This window comes from Sminthopsis crassicaudata, chromosome 6, assembly GCF_048593235.1.
Source record: "Sminthopsis crassicaudata isolate SCR6 chromosome 6, ASM4859323v1, whole genome shotgun sequence".
NCBI lineage: Eukaryota > Metazoa > Chordata > Mammalia > Dasyuromorphia > Dasyuridae > Sminthopsis > Sminthopsis crassicaudata.
In genome coordinates, this window is record NC_133622.1 from 180,360,226 (window position 1) to 180,380,209 (window position 19,984).

General features: G+C 47.0%; 1 protein-coding gene across 3 annotated transcripts in view; it reads left to right on the forward strand.

Moving 5' to 3' along the window:
* ASAH1 (N-acylsphingosine amidohydrolase 1) overlaps positions 1 to 19,984 on the forward strand; it is a 168,552-nt gene that overhangs the window by 22,726 nt on the left and 125,842 nt on the right. For 2 of the 3 annotated variants that reach the window (XM_074274056.1, XM_074274055.1), the window contains exons 3-14: positions 4,968 to 5,058; positions 6,279 to 6,365; positions 8,720 to 8,798; positions 11,478 to 11,552; positions 12,130 to 12,175; positions 12,657 to 12,801; positions 13,038 to 13,092; positions 13,190 to 13,271; positions 14,154 to 14,285; positions 14,365 to 14,488; positions 16,039 to 16,095; positions 16,405 to 16,974. In XM_074274056.1, coding sequence (XP_074130157.1) covers positions 5,047 to 5,058; positions 6,279 to 6,365; positions 8,720 to 8,798; positions 11,478 to 11,552; positions 12,130 to 12,175; positions 12,657 to 12,801; positions 13,038 to 13,092; positions 13,190 to 13,271; positions 14,154 to 14,285; positions 14,365 to 14,488; positions 16,039 to 16,095; positions 16,405 to 16,494 — 984 coding nt within the window. In that variant the 5' untranslated portion in view covers positions 4,968 to 5,046 and the 3' untranslated portion in view covers positions 16,495 to 16,974. Of the gene's footprint in view, positions 1 to 4,967; positions 5,059 to 6,278; positions 6,366 to 8,719; positions 8,799 to 11,477; positions 11,553 to 12,129; positions 12,176 to 12,656; positions 12,802 to 13,037; positions 13,093 to 13,189; positions 13,272 to 14,153; positions 14,286 to 14,364; positions 14,489 to 16,038; positions 16,096 to 16,404; positions 16,975 to 19,984 lie in introns of those variants that run through there. The other variant, XM_074274054.1, reaches the window with a different exon arrangement.

Here is a 19,984-nt window from a genome sequence, read left to right on the forward strand (position 1 = left end):
TTTTCAATATATATGCATAGTTTTCAACATTTACCCTAGCAAAATCTTGTGTTCCAAATTTTTTCTCCCCACCCCTCCCTTAGCAAGTAAGCTATATTTCCACAATTATCATGCTGCATAAGAAAAATCAGAACAAAAGGGGAAAAAATGAGAAAAAACAAAAAGCAAGCAAACAGCAACAAAAATACTAGGTTGCAACATTCTATTTCTTAGCTAGTACCAGATTGTTTTTGTTTGTTTGTTTGTTGCTGTTGTTGCAAAGAAAGGATTGTATTCCGAAGCTAAAAATAATCTGGGAAGAAAAACAAAACAAAACAAAACAGTGCTCACAGTTTACACTCATTTCCCAGTGTTCCTTTTCTGGGTGTAGCTGATTCTGTCCATCATTGATCAGTTGGAATTGGATTAGCTCTTCTCTATGTTGAAGATATCCACTTCCATCAGCATACATCCTCATACAGTATCATTGTTGAAGTGTATAATGATCTTCTGGTTCTGCTCGTTTCACTCAGCATCAGTTGATGTAAGTCTCTCCAAGCCTCTCTGTATTCCTCCTGTTGGTCATTTCTTACAGAACAATAACATTCCATAACATTCATATACCATAATTTACCCAACCATTCTCCAATGGATGGGCATCCATTCATTTTCCAGTTTCTAGCCACTACGAAAAGAGCTGCCACAAACATTTTGGCACATACAGGTCCCTTTCCCTTCTTTAGTATTTCCTTGGGATATAAGCCCAGGAGTAGCACTGCTGGGTCAAAGGGTATGCACAGTTTGATAACTTTTTGGGCATAATTCCAGATTGTTCTCCAGAATGGTTGGATTCTTTCACAACTCCACCAACAATGCATCAGTGTCCCAGTTTTCCCACAGCCCCTCCAACATTTATCGTTATTTGTTCATATCCTTTGACCATTTATCAATTGGAGAATGGCTTGATTTCTTATAAATTAAAGTCAATTCTCTGTATATTTTGGAGATGAGGCCTTTATCAGAACCTTTAACTGTAAAAATGTTTTCCCAATTTGTTACTTCCCTTCTAATCTTGTTTGCATTAGTTTTGTTTGTGCAGAAACTTTTAATTTGGCGTAATCAAAATTTTCTATTTTGTGATCAATAATGGTCTCTAGTTCTCCCTTGGACACAAACTCCTTCCTCCTCCACAAGTCTGAGAGGTAAACCATCCCATGTTCCTCCAATTTATTTATGATTTCATTCTTTATGCCTAAATCTTGGACCCATTTTGATCTTATCTTAGTATGTGGTGTTAAATGTGGGTCCATGCCTAGTTTCTGCCATACTAATTTCCAGTTTTCCCAGCAGTTTTTGTCAAATAATGAATTCTTATCCCAAAATTTGGGATCTTTGGGTTTGTCAAACACTAGATTGCTATTTTTATTCACTATCTTGCCCTGTGAACCTAACCTATGCCACTGATCAACTAGTCTATTTCTTAGCCAATACCAAATGGTTTTGGTGACTGCTGCTTTATAATACAGTTCTAGATCAGGTACAGCTAGACCACCTTCATTTAATTTTTTTTTCATTACTTCCCTTGAAATTCTGGACCTTTTGTTGTTCCATATGAATTCTGTTGTTATTTTTTCTAGGTCATTAAAATAGTTTCTTGGGAGTCTGATTGGTATAGCACTAAATAAATAGATTAGTTTGGGGAGTATTGTCATCTTTATTATATTCGCTCGGCCTATCCAAGAGCACTAAATGTCTTTCCAATTATTTAAATCTGACTTTATTTTTGTGGCAAGTGTTTCATAATTTTGCTCATATAATTCCTGATTTTCCTTTGGTAGATATATTCCCAAATATTTTATACTATCGACCGTTATTTTGAATGGAATTTCTCTTTGTATCTCTTGCTGTTGGATTGTGTTGGTAATGTATAAAAATGCTGAGGATTTATGTGGATTTATTTTATATCCTGCAACTTTGCTAAAGTTCTGAATTATTTCTAATACCTTTTTAGCAGAGTCTTTGGGGTTCTCTAAGTATACCATCATGTCATCTGCAAAAAGTGATAATTTGATTTCCTCATTTCCTACTCTAATTCCTTGAATCTCTTTCTCAGCTCTTATTTCCGAGGCTAGCGTTTCTAGTACTATATTGAAAAGTAATGGTGATAGTGGGAAACCTTGTTTCACTCATACCAGATTGTTTTAATGATTAGTGCTTTGTAATATAGTTTAAGGATGTGTTGCTGCTAGGCTGTCTTTTATATATTTTTTTCATTGATTCTCTTGAAATTTTTGATTTTTTTTTCTTCCACATGAATTCTTATTCTTTAATAATTTTATTAATAAATTTTGTTAGTTTAATTGGCAGGACACTGAATGAGTAAATTAATTTAGGTAGAATAATAATTTTTATTATATTGGCTCAGTCTACCCATGAATTAATATTTCTCTAGTTGTTTAGCTCTCATTATTTTATTTAGTTAGTTTTTATAGTTTCATATATTTTTATTGTTTTTTTTCAAATATATTTTATTTGATTAAATAGTTCTCAATTACGTGTAAAATTTTTTAAACTTTTTGAAAATTTTGAGTTTCACATTATCTCCTTTGAGAAGGCAAGTACTATGATATAGATTATATACATTTATAGTCATGTAAAACATTTTCATATTAGCCAAGTTGCAAAAGAAAGCACAGACAAAAAAAAAACAACAGAAAAAATAAAGTTTAAAAAGTGCATTTTGATCTGTTTTCAGACTTCATTTTTTCTCTGGAGGTGAATAGCATTTTTCATCACAAGTCTTTTGGAATTGTCTTGGCTCACTGTATTGTTGAGAAGAACTCTGTCATTCATGGTTGATTATTGTATAGAATACTAGGTCTAGTATTTTCCTGGTCCTGCTCACTTCACTTTACATAAATTCATATGTATTCCCAGATTTTTCTGAAACCATTCTGTGTAATATTCTCGGTTCGGTTTTTGGATTTTGAGGGTCTTTGGGAGCAGCCTTCATTTCAGTTCAGTAATCACTACAAGAACAGCCAGGTGCTAAAGTCCAGATTCTTTATTTTCTCCTTCCTGGGGCTGGGCAGCTTTCTGGAGAGCCTTTCAGACTGGCCTTGGTCTCAGTGGAGAAAGCAGGAGAAGAGCCTGCCACCAGGATAGTGTGAAATGGGATGAATGAATCTTAGTCCAAGGGCTTGTGCTTCAGCCTCCAGTCCACTTGTCTTCTCTGGTTCTTTGTCTCTCTTCTCTAGCTCTAAATCTGAATGAACATAGCTGAGGCTCCTAGCTTATATGCTCTACACTGAATATAAACCAATCATAGGAAGTCATTATTTGTTGTAAGATTAAATCAGTCCTACTGAACTTAGAGAACTGTTAATCATCATGCTAAACTAGATAACCATTGTCTTTATCAATTCCATTTAGTACCTTGTAAGAATCCTTGTTTCAAGTTCAGAGTTCTGACCCATAACAATCCTGCTCCTCATTTCTTATAGCACAATAATATTCCATCACAATGATATACCACAACTTATTCAGCTATTCCCCAGTTGATGGACATCCTTACAATTTCTAATTCTTTGCCACCACAAAAAGAGCTGCTATAAATATTTTTTATACATATACGTTTTTTTCCTTTTTCTTTGAACCCTTCTGGGTACAGACCTCGCAGTGGTATTGCTGGGTCAAAGGGTAGGGTATGCTAGGTTTGTAGCCTGTTGGGCATAATTCCATATTGTTCTCTGGACTGGTTGGATCAGTTTGCAACTACACCAATGGTACATTAGTATCTCAATTTTCCCACATCCTCCACATTTATGATTTCCTTCTTGCCATAATTAACCAATCTGAGAGGTGTGAAGTAGTACCACAAGGTTGTTTTAATTTATCTTTCTCAAATTAATAGCAATTTAGATTATTTTTATGACTTTAAATAGTTTTGATTTCTTTTGAAAATTGACTTCATATCCAAACATTGATGAATTGGGGAATGACTCATATTCTTATAAATTTAACTCACTTCTCTTGTAGTTGAGGAATAAGGCTTTTATGAGAGAAACTTGCTGTAAAGATTTTCTCTCAGATTCTTGCTTTTCTTTTAATTTTGTTTGCACTGATTTTGTTTCTATAAAAACTTACATTTAATGTAATTTAATCCAGTTTCTATCCTATAATGAGACCCTGATGCCACAAACTTTTCTTGCTGATTTCCTAAGTTATTTTGGATTGGAAAAACTTCTCATCTCCACACTTTGTTGGCTCTGCCATTATAGAATTTTATTTGAGGTTCTTATTTTAAAGTTGTTTGGAGGGGAATGTGGGAGCGTTCTGCTGGTTTGCTCTATTTAATCTGCTATTTTGGCTCTCCTCTATATATTTCATCACCTGGTAACTCCATAAAGTCCCATTGGTCCAGAAATCTTCTCTGCAAAACTGACTCTCAAGATCCATATCTCACACTAGCTTCTCTCCTGAGACCCGGCCTGCCCACCAGAGATCCCCAAGGGAATTCATCATCATTTGACCCTCCCAACCCAGCACCCTTTACAATGAAGTCATTTCCAGAGGGACCCACATTTCCCTGGGTCAGCAAGGTCACCACCATGGAGACAACTTCCTCTCCTCCCTCTTCCCACCCCCCGTAACTGGGCAGGCTCTAAGTCTTGTCCGTTCTGCTTCCACAATGTGCTCACACTGGTCTCCTGGGCCTGCCCCAGCTCTTGCCTGCACTGTTTCCAGATTCTCCTTCTCCTGTCTTGGCCCCCATGCTAGGGCGGGCTCTCCATATCCTTCTCTGCTCAGCCCCGGGCTGCTGCCTCCCCCATGGACACTTCTGGATCCCCTCTGGAGTTACCCAGCGTCACTTGGTGTTTGGCCCGCATTTGTACGCGAGTGTGTGTGGAGCCTCTGGCGGAGGGCTATGATCATCCGCCAGGGAGGATGCCTTGGCGGGATGAGTAATCGGCGTGTTCTCATTGCAGGTACAGAGGCCCGGTCCCTTGGTATACCATCAATCTCGACTTGCCCCCATACAAGCGATGGCACGAGGTCATCACAGACATGGCACCAGGGGTATGAGAGAAACTCCCACGCTTCTTAACCAAGCTGTCCATGACTTTTTAAACAAAATGTAACATTACTCTGGCTTGTTTATTAATCAGTTGAAGATCATCAGGGTAGGGGGGCATAGTTCCCTTATTTCCTGCTCCTTGATCTGATTTTTTAAATCAGGCTTCTGTCCTTGGACTTGGCAAGAGACGCCCAGCCGGCAGTCTTGTGGAGGAGTAAATCGCCTTTCCTTTGCAGTTATTACAGCACCAGGTGTTAACTAGCTTTGCCCAGAGAGTGGAAAGAGACTTCAGAGGAGGAGGAGGCTATGCAAAAGAAAGGGCACAGGGAGGACTTTGTAGTGGAGCCTTGGGCCCCAGGACACTCAGAGGAAAGAGCACTTGATTTGCCTGGCCTTGGTGCTTATGATCTGTGTGATCCCCTTCCTAGGGTCTCAGTTATCTTGTGTAAAAAGCAGGCTTGAGACCTCTGACCCTGAGGCCCCTCACAAAGCCAAATGCTCCGACTCTTGTTCGGGGCTCCTAGATCTAGAGTACAGAAGGAGATTGGAGACTTTCCTTGAAGCTATAGGCCCCTGGGTCAAGCTTTGCCCCCTTTGGGGGGGGGTCTCTTCACCTGTTTGAGCTCCTGTTTTTTCTGCTCCCTTATCAATGGCCTTTGGTGCCCAGTCTGCCCACCCTCACCTGCTGAGTCCGAGGATCAAATCAAAGAACCATGGGGCTTTTGAGAATCAGCAGCCCTTGGCTGAGTTAGGGGCTCCTAAGTATTTCTGCTTGGGTTCAGCCCTGCCCCCAGAATTCCCAACCTTTCCCTCAGCTTTCCTTTCCAGTCCTTAACACTGTGTGAGGCACCCAGCAACCAATTCTGGGTTCCCTCAAGGGGTCTAACCAGACCAGGTTCTTGCTGTCTCACCGGCCCTCAGCCTTCTCTGTCTGTGTTTTGTGTTGGGAGAGAAGAGAAAAAAATTATCCATGAAATGGAATCTGAAAGATCTAGTCAGGTTGCCAAGAGCTTGTCTGTTAGCGGAAGTCATCTGCAGCTAGGAAGTGTAACTTAATTAGGTGCAGTGCAGAGTGAGAGCCGCTGGCCTTGGGGGCAGAGCTCATCTGCCCTGGGCTGGTCTTCCCATTGACTTGTGTCCCGGTGGCCATGACTGTTTCTGATGTCAGCAGGCTGTGACTTTTGCCTCCTCCTTTCTGATTGATGTGTGTTTGTCATCCCAGCTCCGTACTATTGTGCAGCATGTGAAGGATGTGGTGAATGCTTTCTTTCCTAGTGGAAAAGTCATAAAGATGGTGGATGAACACTTGGTAAGACTTCATTATCCACAATAACCCATATGTTTGCATATGTGTGTGCGTCTGTCCCCTCCCATCCTCTCTTCTGCCCCCAGGGATAGACCCTTCCCTTGCCCAACACTGATGAGGCTTTCACTCCATGACGGAGAAGTCTTGGCAAGCACAGTCCTCCTGGTCCCCTGGGCTCTCCACCCATCCCTCAGTATTTGGCCCCCAGGCTGTGTGACCCCACCTGCCTTTTCCTCTGTCCTCAGGCTCAGTTCTGTGGTTCTACCCATTCCATTTTCTCTAGGATCTTTTGCCCTTCTCTGCCCCACCTTCCCTGACCTGTGCCCTTGCTCCTTGCCAGACCTCAGCCTTTGCTTGCTTCCATCTGCCCATCCACCCTCATTCACGGGCTGCCAAGTAAAGCAGAAGGTCATCCTAATGTGCCATGCAGGCCCAGGATAATGGCATCTGATGCCCTCCATACAACATCCTTCCCTTACTCCCCACAGTGGCTATTCCAGACTTTCCCTTCTCTCCTCAAGCATCCCCGGGTATCTCCTCACCTCTTTCTGCCCTGAGAAACCAGACCATTGGGAGAGAGACTTTTGCTCTCCTCTTTGCTCCTCATCTCTCCTTCCTTTCTGTGTCTGATGAAGAAATTTCCCTTGCTTACGTCTCTGTCTCCAGACCAGCTCAACCCTCTCCTCACCCCCTTCCCCATCACTATATCCCCTCTCTCCAAGCTCCTTTCTGTTCTCTCTCACAATTTTTATCCCTGATTTTGAAAAAAACTTGGAGCTGTTCCATTCTAAAATTCAAGAGTAAAGCATTAAAATAAACATTTCTTATTTATTTGTTTATTTTTATGTAAATTATGTTTTATTTTGTTTCCAATCCCATGTAAATCTAGTTTTCAGTGTTCATTATTTATAAGACTTTGAGCTCCAAACTTTTCCTGCCTTTTCTCTCCCCTCCCAAAGATGGCAAGCAGTCTGATATAGGTTATACATGTGCAATCATGTTACACATATTTCCACATTAGTCCTATTGTGAAATGAGAAAGAGAACAAAAGGAAAAAAAAACACAAAAAACAAGGAAAGTGAAAATAGTATGCTTTGATCTGCACGCAGACTCCCATCATTTCTTTCTCTGGAGTGAATAGCAATTTCCATTATGGAATTATCTTTTGAAATTGTTTTTTATTACTGCATTGCTCAGGAGAACTAATATCATTGATCATCACATAATCTTACTGTTACTGCATACAATGATCTGTTGCTCACTTTTCTCAGCATCAGTTCATCCAAGACTTTTCAAGCTTTTCTGAAATCAGCCTGCTCATCATTTCTTGTGGCACAATAGTATTCCATTCCATTCATAGTTTATTCAGCCATTCCCAGGTTGATGGGCATCCCTTCCATTTCCAACTGAAAACCAATATTTCTAAGAAAACTTTTGTGCTTTTTTTTGCCTTTTAAAAGTTTTACTTAAGTCTAACAAAAATGTCAATTTAATTACAGGTCTTAATGGTAACAACCCTCTATGTCAGTATATATACACACACACACACACACACACACACACACACACACACACACACACACACACACACACACACACATATATATATACAGAAAACTACAGCAAAATGGATTTTTTCCCCCTGAGGTTGGGGTTAAGTGACTTGCCCAGGGTCACACAGCTAGGAAGTGTTAAGTGTCTGAGACCAGATTTGAACTGAATTCAGGGCTGGTGCTCTATCCACTGTGCTACTTAGCTGCCCCTAGATTTTTTTTTTTTAAAAGGTTAAATATAGGAAAAGTTCAAAGAAAATTTTAGAAAGTTCACTTCTTAAATATTTTGATTTTCACTGTCTAAAATAGATTCACTAAAAAAAAAATTGCATGCAAATTTCAAAAATACTCACAAAAAGTGTAAAATTAGGGAAATAATTAACCAAAATTTGGGAAAAAATAAATCAACCACTGAACTTTGTCTACCTATACAATATATAATCTGAATATATGTTTGTGTGTGTATGTGAGTATACACACACACACACACACACATTCAACTTATTCATTGGTATTTGTACAGATTACTTTGTCTTCATCTCAATTTTTTTCTCATTTGTAAAATGAGGATGGCCTAGATGTTGTAGAAAGTCTTTTTCAGCTCTGTAAAACATAGCTTTTAAAGCTGCTGCATATTCAGTAATTGTCCCCTACACAGGAACAGTCTGTGATTTCTGTGCTTTATGGGAAAAACTCTACTTTTCTCAAAGTTTCCCTTTAAAATGGAAAAATCATCTCTGTATTTTATGTGGGAAAAACAACGGGCGCACAATCTGATGATGTCTCTGCTTTCTGAACTCCAGGCCAGCATGATTGGCAACCTTCCCTGGCCCTTTGAGGAAGAATTGAAGGGGATTGCAGATGTATCACAGATTCCTCTAGGTAACATGACCACTTTGGGGCGAGGTGGAGTGGGGTAATGGCGAGGGGAAGGGGAGCCCTCTTTGGTTTTTTTCAGAAATTTCAGAAATTACCACATGCTGGAGGAATTTGCACTTGATGCTTTGGAAGCTAAAAAAGAGGGGATACAGGGAGAATTGCTGAGAAATCAAGAACATCCCTAGCCAAGAACCCCTTTATCTACAACACCCCCAACAAGCGCAGGCTGGCCTGCCCTCTTACTCCAGTGACAGGGAGTTTGCCACTCTTCTGCCTCACTTTGTCTCTGGGTCCTCCCCCCATTGCCCTTGGAGTCCAGCTTCTACAACCCCTTAAAAAAAAAGTTTTCATTTCCTACCCGTGGCTCCTTCACTCAGTCCTCCTTGAGGGTGCAGCCTGGGAGCCCTTAGCCATCCTAATTGCCCTTCTTGAAGACTTGCTTTCGTGGCTGCCCAGACCTGGGCCCGGAGCTCCAGCTGAGGTGTGAGCAGCTCTGGGGAGCTCTCCTTAGCTCCGGACACTTCCTCTGAGGCAGCCAAGGTTATTCCATCATGCAGGAAGGACTGTGGTGGGCTGCAGATGCATTCACACCTTGTGAAATTCTGACCAAGGTCCTTTTGGATCCTTGTCTGACTTAGAGCCTCTTAGCTCCCTTCTCCCTGCCCTGTAGTGTCATCTGTATCTTTCTCCAAGGCATGAGTCCAAACGTTGAAAAAGCCCCAATCCCTAGGGCCCTTCTGTGGGCACTCTTAAGCCACCATTGAACCATTAGTGACAGCTCTTTGGCTTCCTTCCTTCTCCTGGTTCTAAATCCCGACCTGGCCAAGCTCCTTCTTTCCTTGCATCTCTTCATCATCCTTCGAGGGCCCGGCCAAAAGCTGGGCTGGAATCCAGGATGAGTTCCGTATGGGGAGGCACACAGACAGAGAGGTTTTCAGATCCTGGAGATAGGGGTTGTATACAACAGAAAGGCTGGACACCAGGGAAAGAAGAGGTCTCAGGCTTATACTTGGGTACCTCCAGACCCATAGGGCACTGCAACAAGAACAGGTGTAAACTAAAAGCTTTATCACGAACCAGTTCCAAATCCCAGATCAAGGGAGGACCTGTGCAGGGGAGTAGCATTCCCAGCAGGGAGACCTGGGCTAGTGTGCGGAAGAAGTTCAGAACGTATCACCAGCGGTAGCAGCAGCTGCATCAATATGATTCAAATCCCAGGTGGGAATCCCAGAAGAAAAGGGAGCCCAGTTTTATCACTGAACTACCAGAGTTTTCCAGTTGGCTGACAGGGGCAGCATCTACTTTTGCTCAGACCCAAACCCAAGACAAATCAAGAGCTCAGACCAGGGGGTGGCAATCAGACTGCCCTGGATCAGACCCTTTTGGGAATACCAGAAGCTTGCAACTCCCCAGGCTGTTCCTGAGAACCTGGAATAACACAACAGTCAACACCTCAAGAAAACAAACAGGATCAGCCCAGACCTTCCCTCCAGAAATGGCATACAACCCAGCTCTCACGCCAGGTCCCTGGGAGAATGGGCAACAATGAAAGAACCCCACCGTACTGATATATTGTGGTAGGAACTCCGACAGAAAAGATGGCTCCAAAATATCTACAAGCAAAGTCTCAGAGAAAAACACAGCATAGATTTTTAACTAGAATTTCTGGAAGAAAGGAAGTAAGAATTGAAAAATATTTTTATAAATGGAATGAGTACTTGAGAAAAAAAATGGGAAAAAGTGAGACCTTTGGCAGAAGAAATTGAAATCACCTGTTAACACAAGAAGTACAAAACCTGGTCAAGTAATTAAACTCCCTGAAAATTAAAGTGGACCAAATAGAAGCCAGTGACTCCATGAGGCAACAAAATATTAAAACAAAATCAAAAGGCTGAAAAAAAAAATAGAAAGCATCTCCTTGCAAAGAAAACTGACCTAGAAAATAGATTGAAAAGAATAACATTAAGAATCATTGGACCATATGAATATCATGACCAAAAAGGAAACTAGACATTCTACTTCAAGAAATCTTTTAGATTCCAGATCTTTTAGAACTGGAGGACAGAGAAGAATATGAACAGTTTTCAGATGACAAAATTAAAGCCATCTATAGTCATGTGGAAAAATGTTCTAAATCACTATTGATCAGGGAAGTGCAAGTTAAAACAACTCTGGGGTACCACCTCACATTTCTCAGATTGGCTAAAATGACAGGAAAAGAAAATGATAAAAAGTTGGAGGGGATGTGAGGAAACTGGGACCCACATGTGCAAGAATGTTTGTAGCAGCCCTTTTTGTAGTGGCAAAGAATTAGAAAAGGAGTGGATGCCCATTAATTGACTGAACAAATTGTGGTATATGAAGGAGTCCGTTGCACACAACAATAGCAAGAATGCATGATGATCAACTATGTAAGACTCAGGTTTTCTCAGTGGTTCACTGATCTAAGGCAATCCCAATAGACTTTGGGCAGAAAATGCCATCTTCATCCAGAATAAGAATAAGGAGACTGAATGTAAATCAATACATGCTACTTTCGCTTTTTTATGTTATTTATTTATCTTTTTAATCTTTCCCATGGTTTTTCCCCGTGGGTGGGCTGGAGGGACCCCAGGTCAGAGGGTCTGCACGCCTAGGTCTCTGGTCCATTCACTAACCTGTTTCAGGGCTTGTTCTCCTCAGGCGAGATCATTTCATTCAACATTTTCTACGAACTCTTTACTGTCTGCACCTCCATAATAGCAGAAGACAAGAAAGGTAAGCAAGGAGGGGGGCGGAGTGAGCAGGAACCAGGCCTGTGTCCGGAGATGGGCCTCTCTTTCCAGGCTCACCCGCCCCACAGACCTTCATGGATGGCGGACCTTTGTGGCCGTGGTTAAAACCTGTTGGGCTCAGACTTCCCCATCTCTCTCAGTCATTTACATTAGCCGGCAGTGAGGTTCTGACATGGCTACCCCAGCCACCCCAGATCTATCTTTGCCCCGTGCCGTTGCAGCCCTCTGCCATGTATGGCTTCTTTCCCCTCACCTGGATCTCATGCTCCAACAGCAAAGACAGCCCTCAGGAAAGGTAGGAAAGGGCTGGCTGCCATCTTGGAGCGCCATGGTGGATGAGAGGCCGTCTCCTTCCCCTCCACATTCAGGACTTCCTAGTCCTTGGCCCTGTCTGAAGCCATAGATAGGACCTGGGAAACATGGTTCGCATGCCCCAGTGCCAGCCTGTGCCAGCCCAAGGCCTTTGACTCTGGGGCCAGCAACTGGCTGCCCCTTGCTGTGAACTGGTGGATGAGGGCCGTCATGGGTTCTGCTCACTCTTCCTTCTTTTCTTTCCTGAGGTCATTTGTTCCACGCTAGAAATATGGATTTTGGAGTCTTTCTCGGGTAAGTAAATCACAAAGGCCTTGTATTTATGGTCATTTATGCCGAGTTGTGTGACAGGTGTCCCGCAGACCCAGCCTGATCCTGTTCGGCCACAACAGTGGGCAGGCTCCCTTAATAGGGCAGGGGTCCCAGGGACAGGCTTCTGGCGGAGGCAAGAGAAGCGCAATGGGCAGTAGCTGTGAGGGAGCGAGCCCCTGAGCAAGTGGAGGAGCTCCTCCCTGGTCTCGCTGTCCCCTGGATATTCCCAGAATTCTGAGTGTTGCCCTGGAGAGCAGTTCCTTCCGCATCCTCCCTCCCACTCCCTCACATCAGTTTGAGTCTTTAGATTGTCTCAGGCATTTGCGGGGGTCCCCGCCTCAAAAGGACCCCCCTTGATTGTGGTCCCCATGCCACCGGGTACCACAGTTCCAGCCTGGCACGCTGCCCACTAGGCACCCTAACTCCTCAGACATGTTTTCCTACCCTGGGGCTGGCTTTGCAGGTGGAACAAGAACAACAACACTTGGACTGTGACAGAAAATCTGAAGCCATTAACAGTGAATCTGGATTTCCAGAAGAACAACCAGACGATCTTCAAAGCTACCTCATTTGCCGGCTACGTGGGCACCTTAACAGGCCTGAAGCCAGTGAGGAGCCTCTGTTTCTGGGCCGGGGGAGCCCCCAGCAGCCTCTGGCTTATGAGAAATCAGTGGAGAAGATGGGGAGGGGAGGCTGAGGGCGGTCCTCTGGCGGGGGAGCCTCGGAGGCATGAGCTGGGCTCGGCCCTGCTTCCACTCCCATGCCTGGCACCGGGACCGGCTGGTCTGACAGGGAAAAGGGAGCCGCCTCCTGCCCTAAGTGCCATTCTCCATGTTTCTCTCAGGGGGTGTTCAGCCTGACCCTGAATGAGCGCTTCAACTCCAACGGCGGCTACATGGGTGAGTGGGGGTGGCCGGCCTCCTGGGCAGGGTGGGGCACGCTTCCAGGGACCCCCCCTCCCCCATCATCCGGGTGTCTGCCTCCTCTCCCTCCCAGGCATCATAGAGTGGCTGTTGGGCAGAAGAGACGAGACATGGATTGGCTTCCTCATGAGAGACGTGTTGGAGAACGCCACCAGGTAGCTGTGAGGGATGGCGCCAGGGTCCTCGCTAAGCCGTTCAGACCCGGTCTGCCCAGGCCTGCCTCAAGATAGCTGGCTGGTGGGGCTATGGGAAAAAGGGTAGCAGTACTTTGGGGGTCTTAGTTCTGCAGGCCCCCCAAAGCCTCCCCCAGCACTTCCCTCAGAGCCTCCTCTGCTGGGAGGACTCCCGATTCCCAGAGCAGAGGCTTAGGTCAGGGAGGAGGGAGGTCATGCCCCAAGTGAAGGGCAGAGCCAAGATCTATGGCCGGCTCCTCCATAAGACCTGACCAGCCTCTGAGCCCCTGTGCTTCGGCTCCTCTTTGGTAAAAGGAGCATAAAAGTGGGCCCTTCTTCACAGCTGTGGTACCGACCCAGTGAGGCTGATCTCCCGTTTGGGGGAGCCCTTTGTGTGCGGGTTCCTGGATTCTCAGCAGTCTAGGGTGGGCTTTTGTCACGGCCCCTCAGTGGAGTTTTAAAAAGGTCTGATGACATGTTCCATTTTATGTTAATCCAGAAATGACCCTCAGGCACCAACATCTACCCTGACTGCTACGTTGGGGCTCAAACATGCGCTCCCCCAAAATCAGAACCCCTTCTCAGCCCCCGTTTCCTCCCCATGGGCAGAGGGCCCTCGCTCTGAGAACCCTGGGGTGGGCCGCTCCCAGCCTGGCTCTGCCTCCTCTCTTACATCTGGCTTGCTGATGGCTGAAGGCTTCCGGTGCCCAACTCCCCATAGACTCCCTGACCCCTGAGGATAAAGGAATGAGGGGCGTTCTCCTGGGGGAGGCTCCCCAGGCCAGGCAGGGTCCTGGCTGGCAGGCCGCTCTTCAGGACTGTGAGGAAGGAAGCAATGATCTGTTTTCACATTCCCCTCTACAGTTATGAAGAAGCCAAGAACCTGCTGATCAAAACCAACATCATGGCCCCGGCCTACTTCATCCTAGGAGGCAACAAGTCGGGGGAGGGCTGCGTGATCACCCGGGACCGAAAATCCGCTGTGGACATCTATGAGTAAGTCTGCGTGGGGGCAGGCGCCAGGCCCGGCCTCGGGGCAGGGGGCGAGACTCAGGGCTCCCCGCTTCCTGCGCAGGCTCAAGCCCAAGGAGGGCAGGTGGTACGTGATGGAGACCAACTATGACCGCTGGAAATCCCCCTTCTTCTTGGACGACCGGAGGAAGCCCATAATTCTCTGCCTGAACCAAACCACACAAGAGGTGAGTCCTCGAGGTCAAAGTGAGCCCCTGCCGCCTGCTTTGGGCTTCTGTGTGAAGGCGACCTGGCACCCAGTGGGGAGGAGGGGCTCAGAGGTCGGATTTGGGCAGAGGGACTTGGCAGAATTTGGGAAAAATGGAGGAAAATGGGAAGGAGAACCCCAGGGACCCACCAGGACCTAGAGCCCCCTTCAAGGTTGAAAGTGGGGAGCTCTGAGCTGAGGAGGTGGGCCCTTCATAGCCCAGGCAGAGGGACAGCCACGATGGGCAGGGGCAGCTCTGGGTGTGGGCATGGGCCGGACATACCCACTGGGAGTTAGAAAGGAAGAGCACAAGGCTGGCCCCCCATAGAAGTCATTCTGGTCCCCCTGCAGGAGGGAGGGCCCCGGGGTCTCTCAGAACCATCCCGTGGAAGAGGGAGGCAGGGGAGGGCATGGTGAGCGTTTGCCAGGATGGGGGAGAGGGTCACCCCAGGGCCTGGAGAGGGGGACGAGTGGCCTGGCAGGATGTGTTGTGGGGAGACCCAGAGCCAGGGGAGGGGAGTGGGTCCTTGCCCACGGGGCTCGGGCCACGAGCTGCCTCCCAGCACTCCTCTCTGCTGAGTCACAGGGACCCAGAGGTCAGGGGCGCGCCTCTGTGACTTTCAGCTGACAGTAGTGTCAGGACACAGGCCCGGAGCTCTCGAGCTGGCCCCAGATACAGCGGGCGACCATGACCTTTTTAATCTAAGGCCTTTCCCAGGTCAGAGTCTGAGGCAAAAACAGAGGCAAAGAGGGCCTCCTGGGGAGGACACAGGCAGGGGAGCTCCCCCCCCCCCCCTGGTCCTGGCCGGAGGGGAGACTGTTGCTGTTGCCCTCTGAGCCATCAGAAACACGGGCCTGGGCCCAGTCACTCCCTGGGGGGGACTTCCAGAGTGGGAACGTGCCCTCACAGCAGTGGGGCTCAAACCTCTAGGCCTAGGGCTTCTCCTTCTCAGGGGGTCTGGGAACAAGCCAAGGTGGTGGCGCTAGGGAGGGGCCACGCAAATGTGTGGCCAGAGACAGAGCGCCAGCCATCTCAGCTAAAAAGGAGGTGAGAAGCCGGGACAGCCCTTTTGTCTCTCGTTAGGCTGGGATGAGACCCCTAGGATGGTGGTGTGCTGGGCTGGCAGCTGCAGAAGCTACCTTCGGTCTGGGGGCCCCAGCGGGAAAAGGTGCCCTGCAGAGAAGGGAGGCTGGTGGGACTCCCTGGGCAGGGCTCTGTGGGGACAACACGGGCACTTGTGGGACTGGTAAACAGGCTGGCATCTGTCCTCAGGAGCACCCCTCGGTGTTGCCCCTGGGCCTGGGGGGATGGAAAAACAGAACTGGGCAATAAGGAAGGGACAGGCTGGCTGGGAGTGGGGTGGGGTCCTGACTCCTGAGCCCCACGTTCCAATGGCGGGAGGGCAGGCACGGGTCTGTCAGTGAGTGCCAGCCCTGGGGGTGCTGCCAGCTTGGAGCCGCCCACCTGGGGCTCGGGCAGCCACCCCCTCCTGCCTTCAGACCTCACTGAGCGGCCCCTTCCTTCCCCAGAACATCTCGTTGCCCGCTTTATATGATATCCTGTCTACAAAGCCGATTCTCAACAAGGTAATTCTTGGCTGGGAGAGTTTCCCCAATCCTTCCCCCGGGGTGGTCTGAGCTGGAGAACTGGGGGGCCTGGGGCGGGTCTCTGGGGTTGTTCTATGTCCTGGCTCCTAGCCTCGGGGACTTCCTAGCACTGGCGGGGCATGCTGTCGCTGGTGCTGCCTCTGATGGGGCAGGGAGCCCCAGGTCGGAGCCCTCCTTGGGGGTGGTGGGAAAGGGCCAAAGGGATCAGGCTGGGGTGCCTGAGGCTTCTGGCCCAGTCAGTGCTCTGCCCCAATTGCCCCCTCAAGGCCCGACTGACCTTTCTTCCAGCTCACTGCCTACACCACACTGATGGACGTGCCCGGGGACGTGTACCAGTCATACCTACGAGACTGCCCAGACCCCTGTATCGGCTGGTGAGGAGGGGGCACCTGAGCAGGAGCAGGCTCTCGGAAGCTCTTCTGCCCCGCGATGAGGGGAGCTCTGTGCCGGAGGACCCGGGCCCCAGCTTCAGGAGGCAGCCAGGACCCCAGGCTCATCCTCACTCCCTCGGGCTCATTGACACTTCAGGGAGTTTACCACTAATCCTTTGTGATTCTTTCCACACTTGCCAGTAATTGTTAGAAAAATGAAGCTTTCCTTTGGAATCAGTCACCAGTCTGTACCAAGTGTGCTTTACTCTTGGATTGGGGGCCTCTGGCGTCCTTGAATGATGGGAGGGGCCCCGTAGGCCAGGCCTGTTCCACGCCCGCAGGTCCCTGGTCAGCCCACGGCTGCACCTTGCCCGGATGTTTCCTGCAAGGATGGCGGGCAGCTGAAAGAGATGGAGGACCTGGTTCTCAGCCAAGCGCCCCCCAGGCTTCTGTTTCTCCCTTTGAAATAAACCGCTCTTGTACAACACTGCCTGCTGTGGTCTTGGGATGGGGAGGGGGGCTGCATGTTCCCTGCTGGAACCCCTTTCCTCCCCCCAACCCCAGGGACCGGCTGCCCCAAATGTTGTCAGGGGGAAGTGCTTTTGTTCTAAAAGTTGATCCCTGCGTGTTTTCCCAGCTTTCAGCCTTGAGAACCGTGTCAGGCCCGCAGCGCTGGGTTCACAGGCGGCTCCCGGTCAGCAGTGACCTTGGGGGGGGTGCAGAGGTGTGTCGTATATTAGTGGGGGGCTAAGTCTGGAGGGGGGCTCGGCAGGGAGCAGTCACCCTGAGCTGGCTCTGGCTGCCCGGCCCACCCGCTCTGCCCTGCAGAGAACCGCACGACGTCTGCCATTAAGGGTCACCGGCACGCTCCCTGGGGCCGCCGGGGCAGCCAGAGCCGCAGCCCGGCGGGGGCACAGAAGAGTCCCAGCAAGGGAGGGAGAAGGAGGCACTAGTGTATTCTCACGAGGAGGACGTTCTTTTTCCTTTAATGAACAATATAAAGCGGTCCCTCACCTCCCTGTACCCTGCACCAGAGCGCCTCTGGTTGGGCTGACAGGCCCAGGGCCGCCCCCGGCCTGAGCCTGCTTCGGCCCTCAGGCCCCGAGGTCCCGCGTCTGTGGCCAGCCACGCTCTCGGGCTTGTGCTGAAGTGAGGCTCAAGCCCTGGGGGCCGGCCCCCTGGCTGTGGGCTCGGGCTGCGGGCTGCAGCCGCGCCCCCCCCCCAACCCCCGTGCTGGTCGATGCCATTGGGACGCGGGCCTCCACGTGGACAGGTCCCGCCGGCGGGTTCCTTACCACCGAGGACCCCAGAAAGGAAGGCGGCTTTTTCTGCTGTGGGGCCGCCCTGAGCCCACTCCGCCACGGGAATCCCCAATGACCTCGGCACTCTCCCCCGCGTTATGTGAGAGCCTCCTGAGTCGGAGCTTCTCAAACTTTCCTCAGCACCCTTTGCTGCCTGAGAAGTATGGAGGTCTATAAAATAGCGACACAAATCATTTACTGATAATACATCCTAGGGAAATTTATTTTAAAACAATCCTTTGGTCCATACATAATTTCACCATTATTAAAAATGAAGGAAAATTTGCTTCCTAATGAGATGGATGCGCTTGTTTGTTTTTTTAAGAAATTTTTTATTAAAGCTTTTATTTTCAAACAGATACTGATTTTCAGATAATTTTCAAATTCGCCCTTGCAAAACCTTGTGTTCCAAATTGTTTCTCCCTCCCTTCTCTCCACCCCCTCCCTTAGACAGCAAGTAAACAGATATAGGTTAAACGTGCAATTATCTCACACGTATTGCCACATTTCTTGTGTTACACAAAAAGAATCAGATCAAAAAGGGAAAAAATGAGAAAACAAAATGAAGCAAACAACAAAAAGGTGGAAACGCTGCGCTGTGCACCACACAGCTCCCGCAGTCTGTCTCTGGGTGCAGGTGGCTCTCCATCACAAGCCTTTGTAACTGGCCTGAATCACCTCGTTGTGGAAAAACACATTCATCAGAATTGATCATCACATAATCTTGTTGCCATTTAATAATATTCTAGTTCTACTCACTTTATTCATATAAGTCTCTCGGGGCCTCTCTGAAATCATCCTGCTGATCGCTTGTTTATTTTTACTAAAAAGCCAAATCGAGGCAGCCCCCGCATGGAGTTGTGAGCCTGTTTAAGGAGCTTTGCCCTAATTGGTCTCTGCCTCCAGACTCTCTCCTCCCTAATCCATCTGCCACAAAGGGCCCAAAATGATCCCTAAAAGGTCCCTGAAGCGCAAGCATAGTCTTCAGCAGCTCCTCTTACCTCTAGGATCAAACGCAAATTTCTCTTTGACCTCATAAAAAATAAGTACACCTCTGTTGACATCCCCTTTTTACATTTTGTTTCTCTCTGCTTCTCTCCCTTTTCCCTTTACTGGAGAGCCATCCCTTATACAAAGAATAAAGGGAAGGAAAGGAGAAAATCAATATCCCCCAATTCTGATATGACATGCAATTGTTCTGTGGACACCCACTTCTACAGAGCAGGGGGAAGTGTCATCTCAGGACTTTGGGGGAGCAAAGCTTTAGTTTTGGAGGGTGATTCCTTTTATGTTATAGTCATTAGTTATACTCCACTTTGCACCAGTTCATATAAATCTCTCCATGCTTCTTTATCCATTATACTTTTTTCATTTTTTATTCATTGCAATTATCTTTTTTTATTTTTTATTCATCATACTTAACATTTCACATGTCAGTTCTTATAGCACAGGAATATGCCGTGACATTCCCAGTTTCTTTACCCCTTCCCCAACTATCTATTAGCATCCAATACTTGGCTACCACAAAGGTGCTGCTATAAATATTTTGGTATCTATAAAGCCTAGCAGTAAAATAAGTATTTCAGCCACTTTATTTGCATAATTAGAAATTGATTTGCAGCTCTACCAGTAATGCATCAGTGCACCTGTCATTCTACAACCTCTCCAACATGGACTGGTCCTATCTTTTGGCATCTTTGATAATTTAATGGACATGAGATGAAACTTCAGGGGACTTTTGATTTGTCTTTCTCTTCGAAATGATAATTTTTCAACACTGATCCTTGCAAAACCTTGTGTTCCAAATTCCCCCTCTTCCCTCCACCCTATCCCCCAAATGGCAAGTAATCGAATATATGTTAAACATATTTTAAAATATATGCTAAATCTAATATTTGTATACATATTAATACAAGTATCAGAACACTGAATATTTTCTCTAATGATTTAACTTGTTCCTTATTTCTTTAAAGAGCATTTCCTTACAGGCATTGAGATTGCTTGGGGAGATTGAATCCTGATATTTTATGCTTTTTCAAAGGTATTTTGAATGAGACTTCTCTTCTTATCATTGTCTTTGTCACGTAAAATCTTTCACAGTGTTTCCAACTGACCTTTCCGTATGATCCTCTTATTGTCCAGTCAAACTGATCTTGCCTCCTCTCACATGAGAATCCACTGCCATTTGTGCCATAG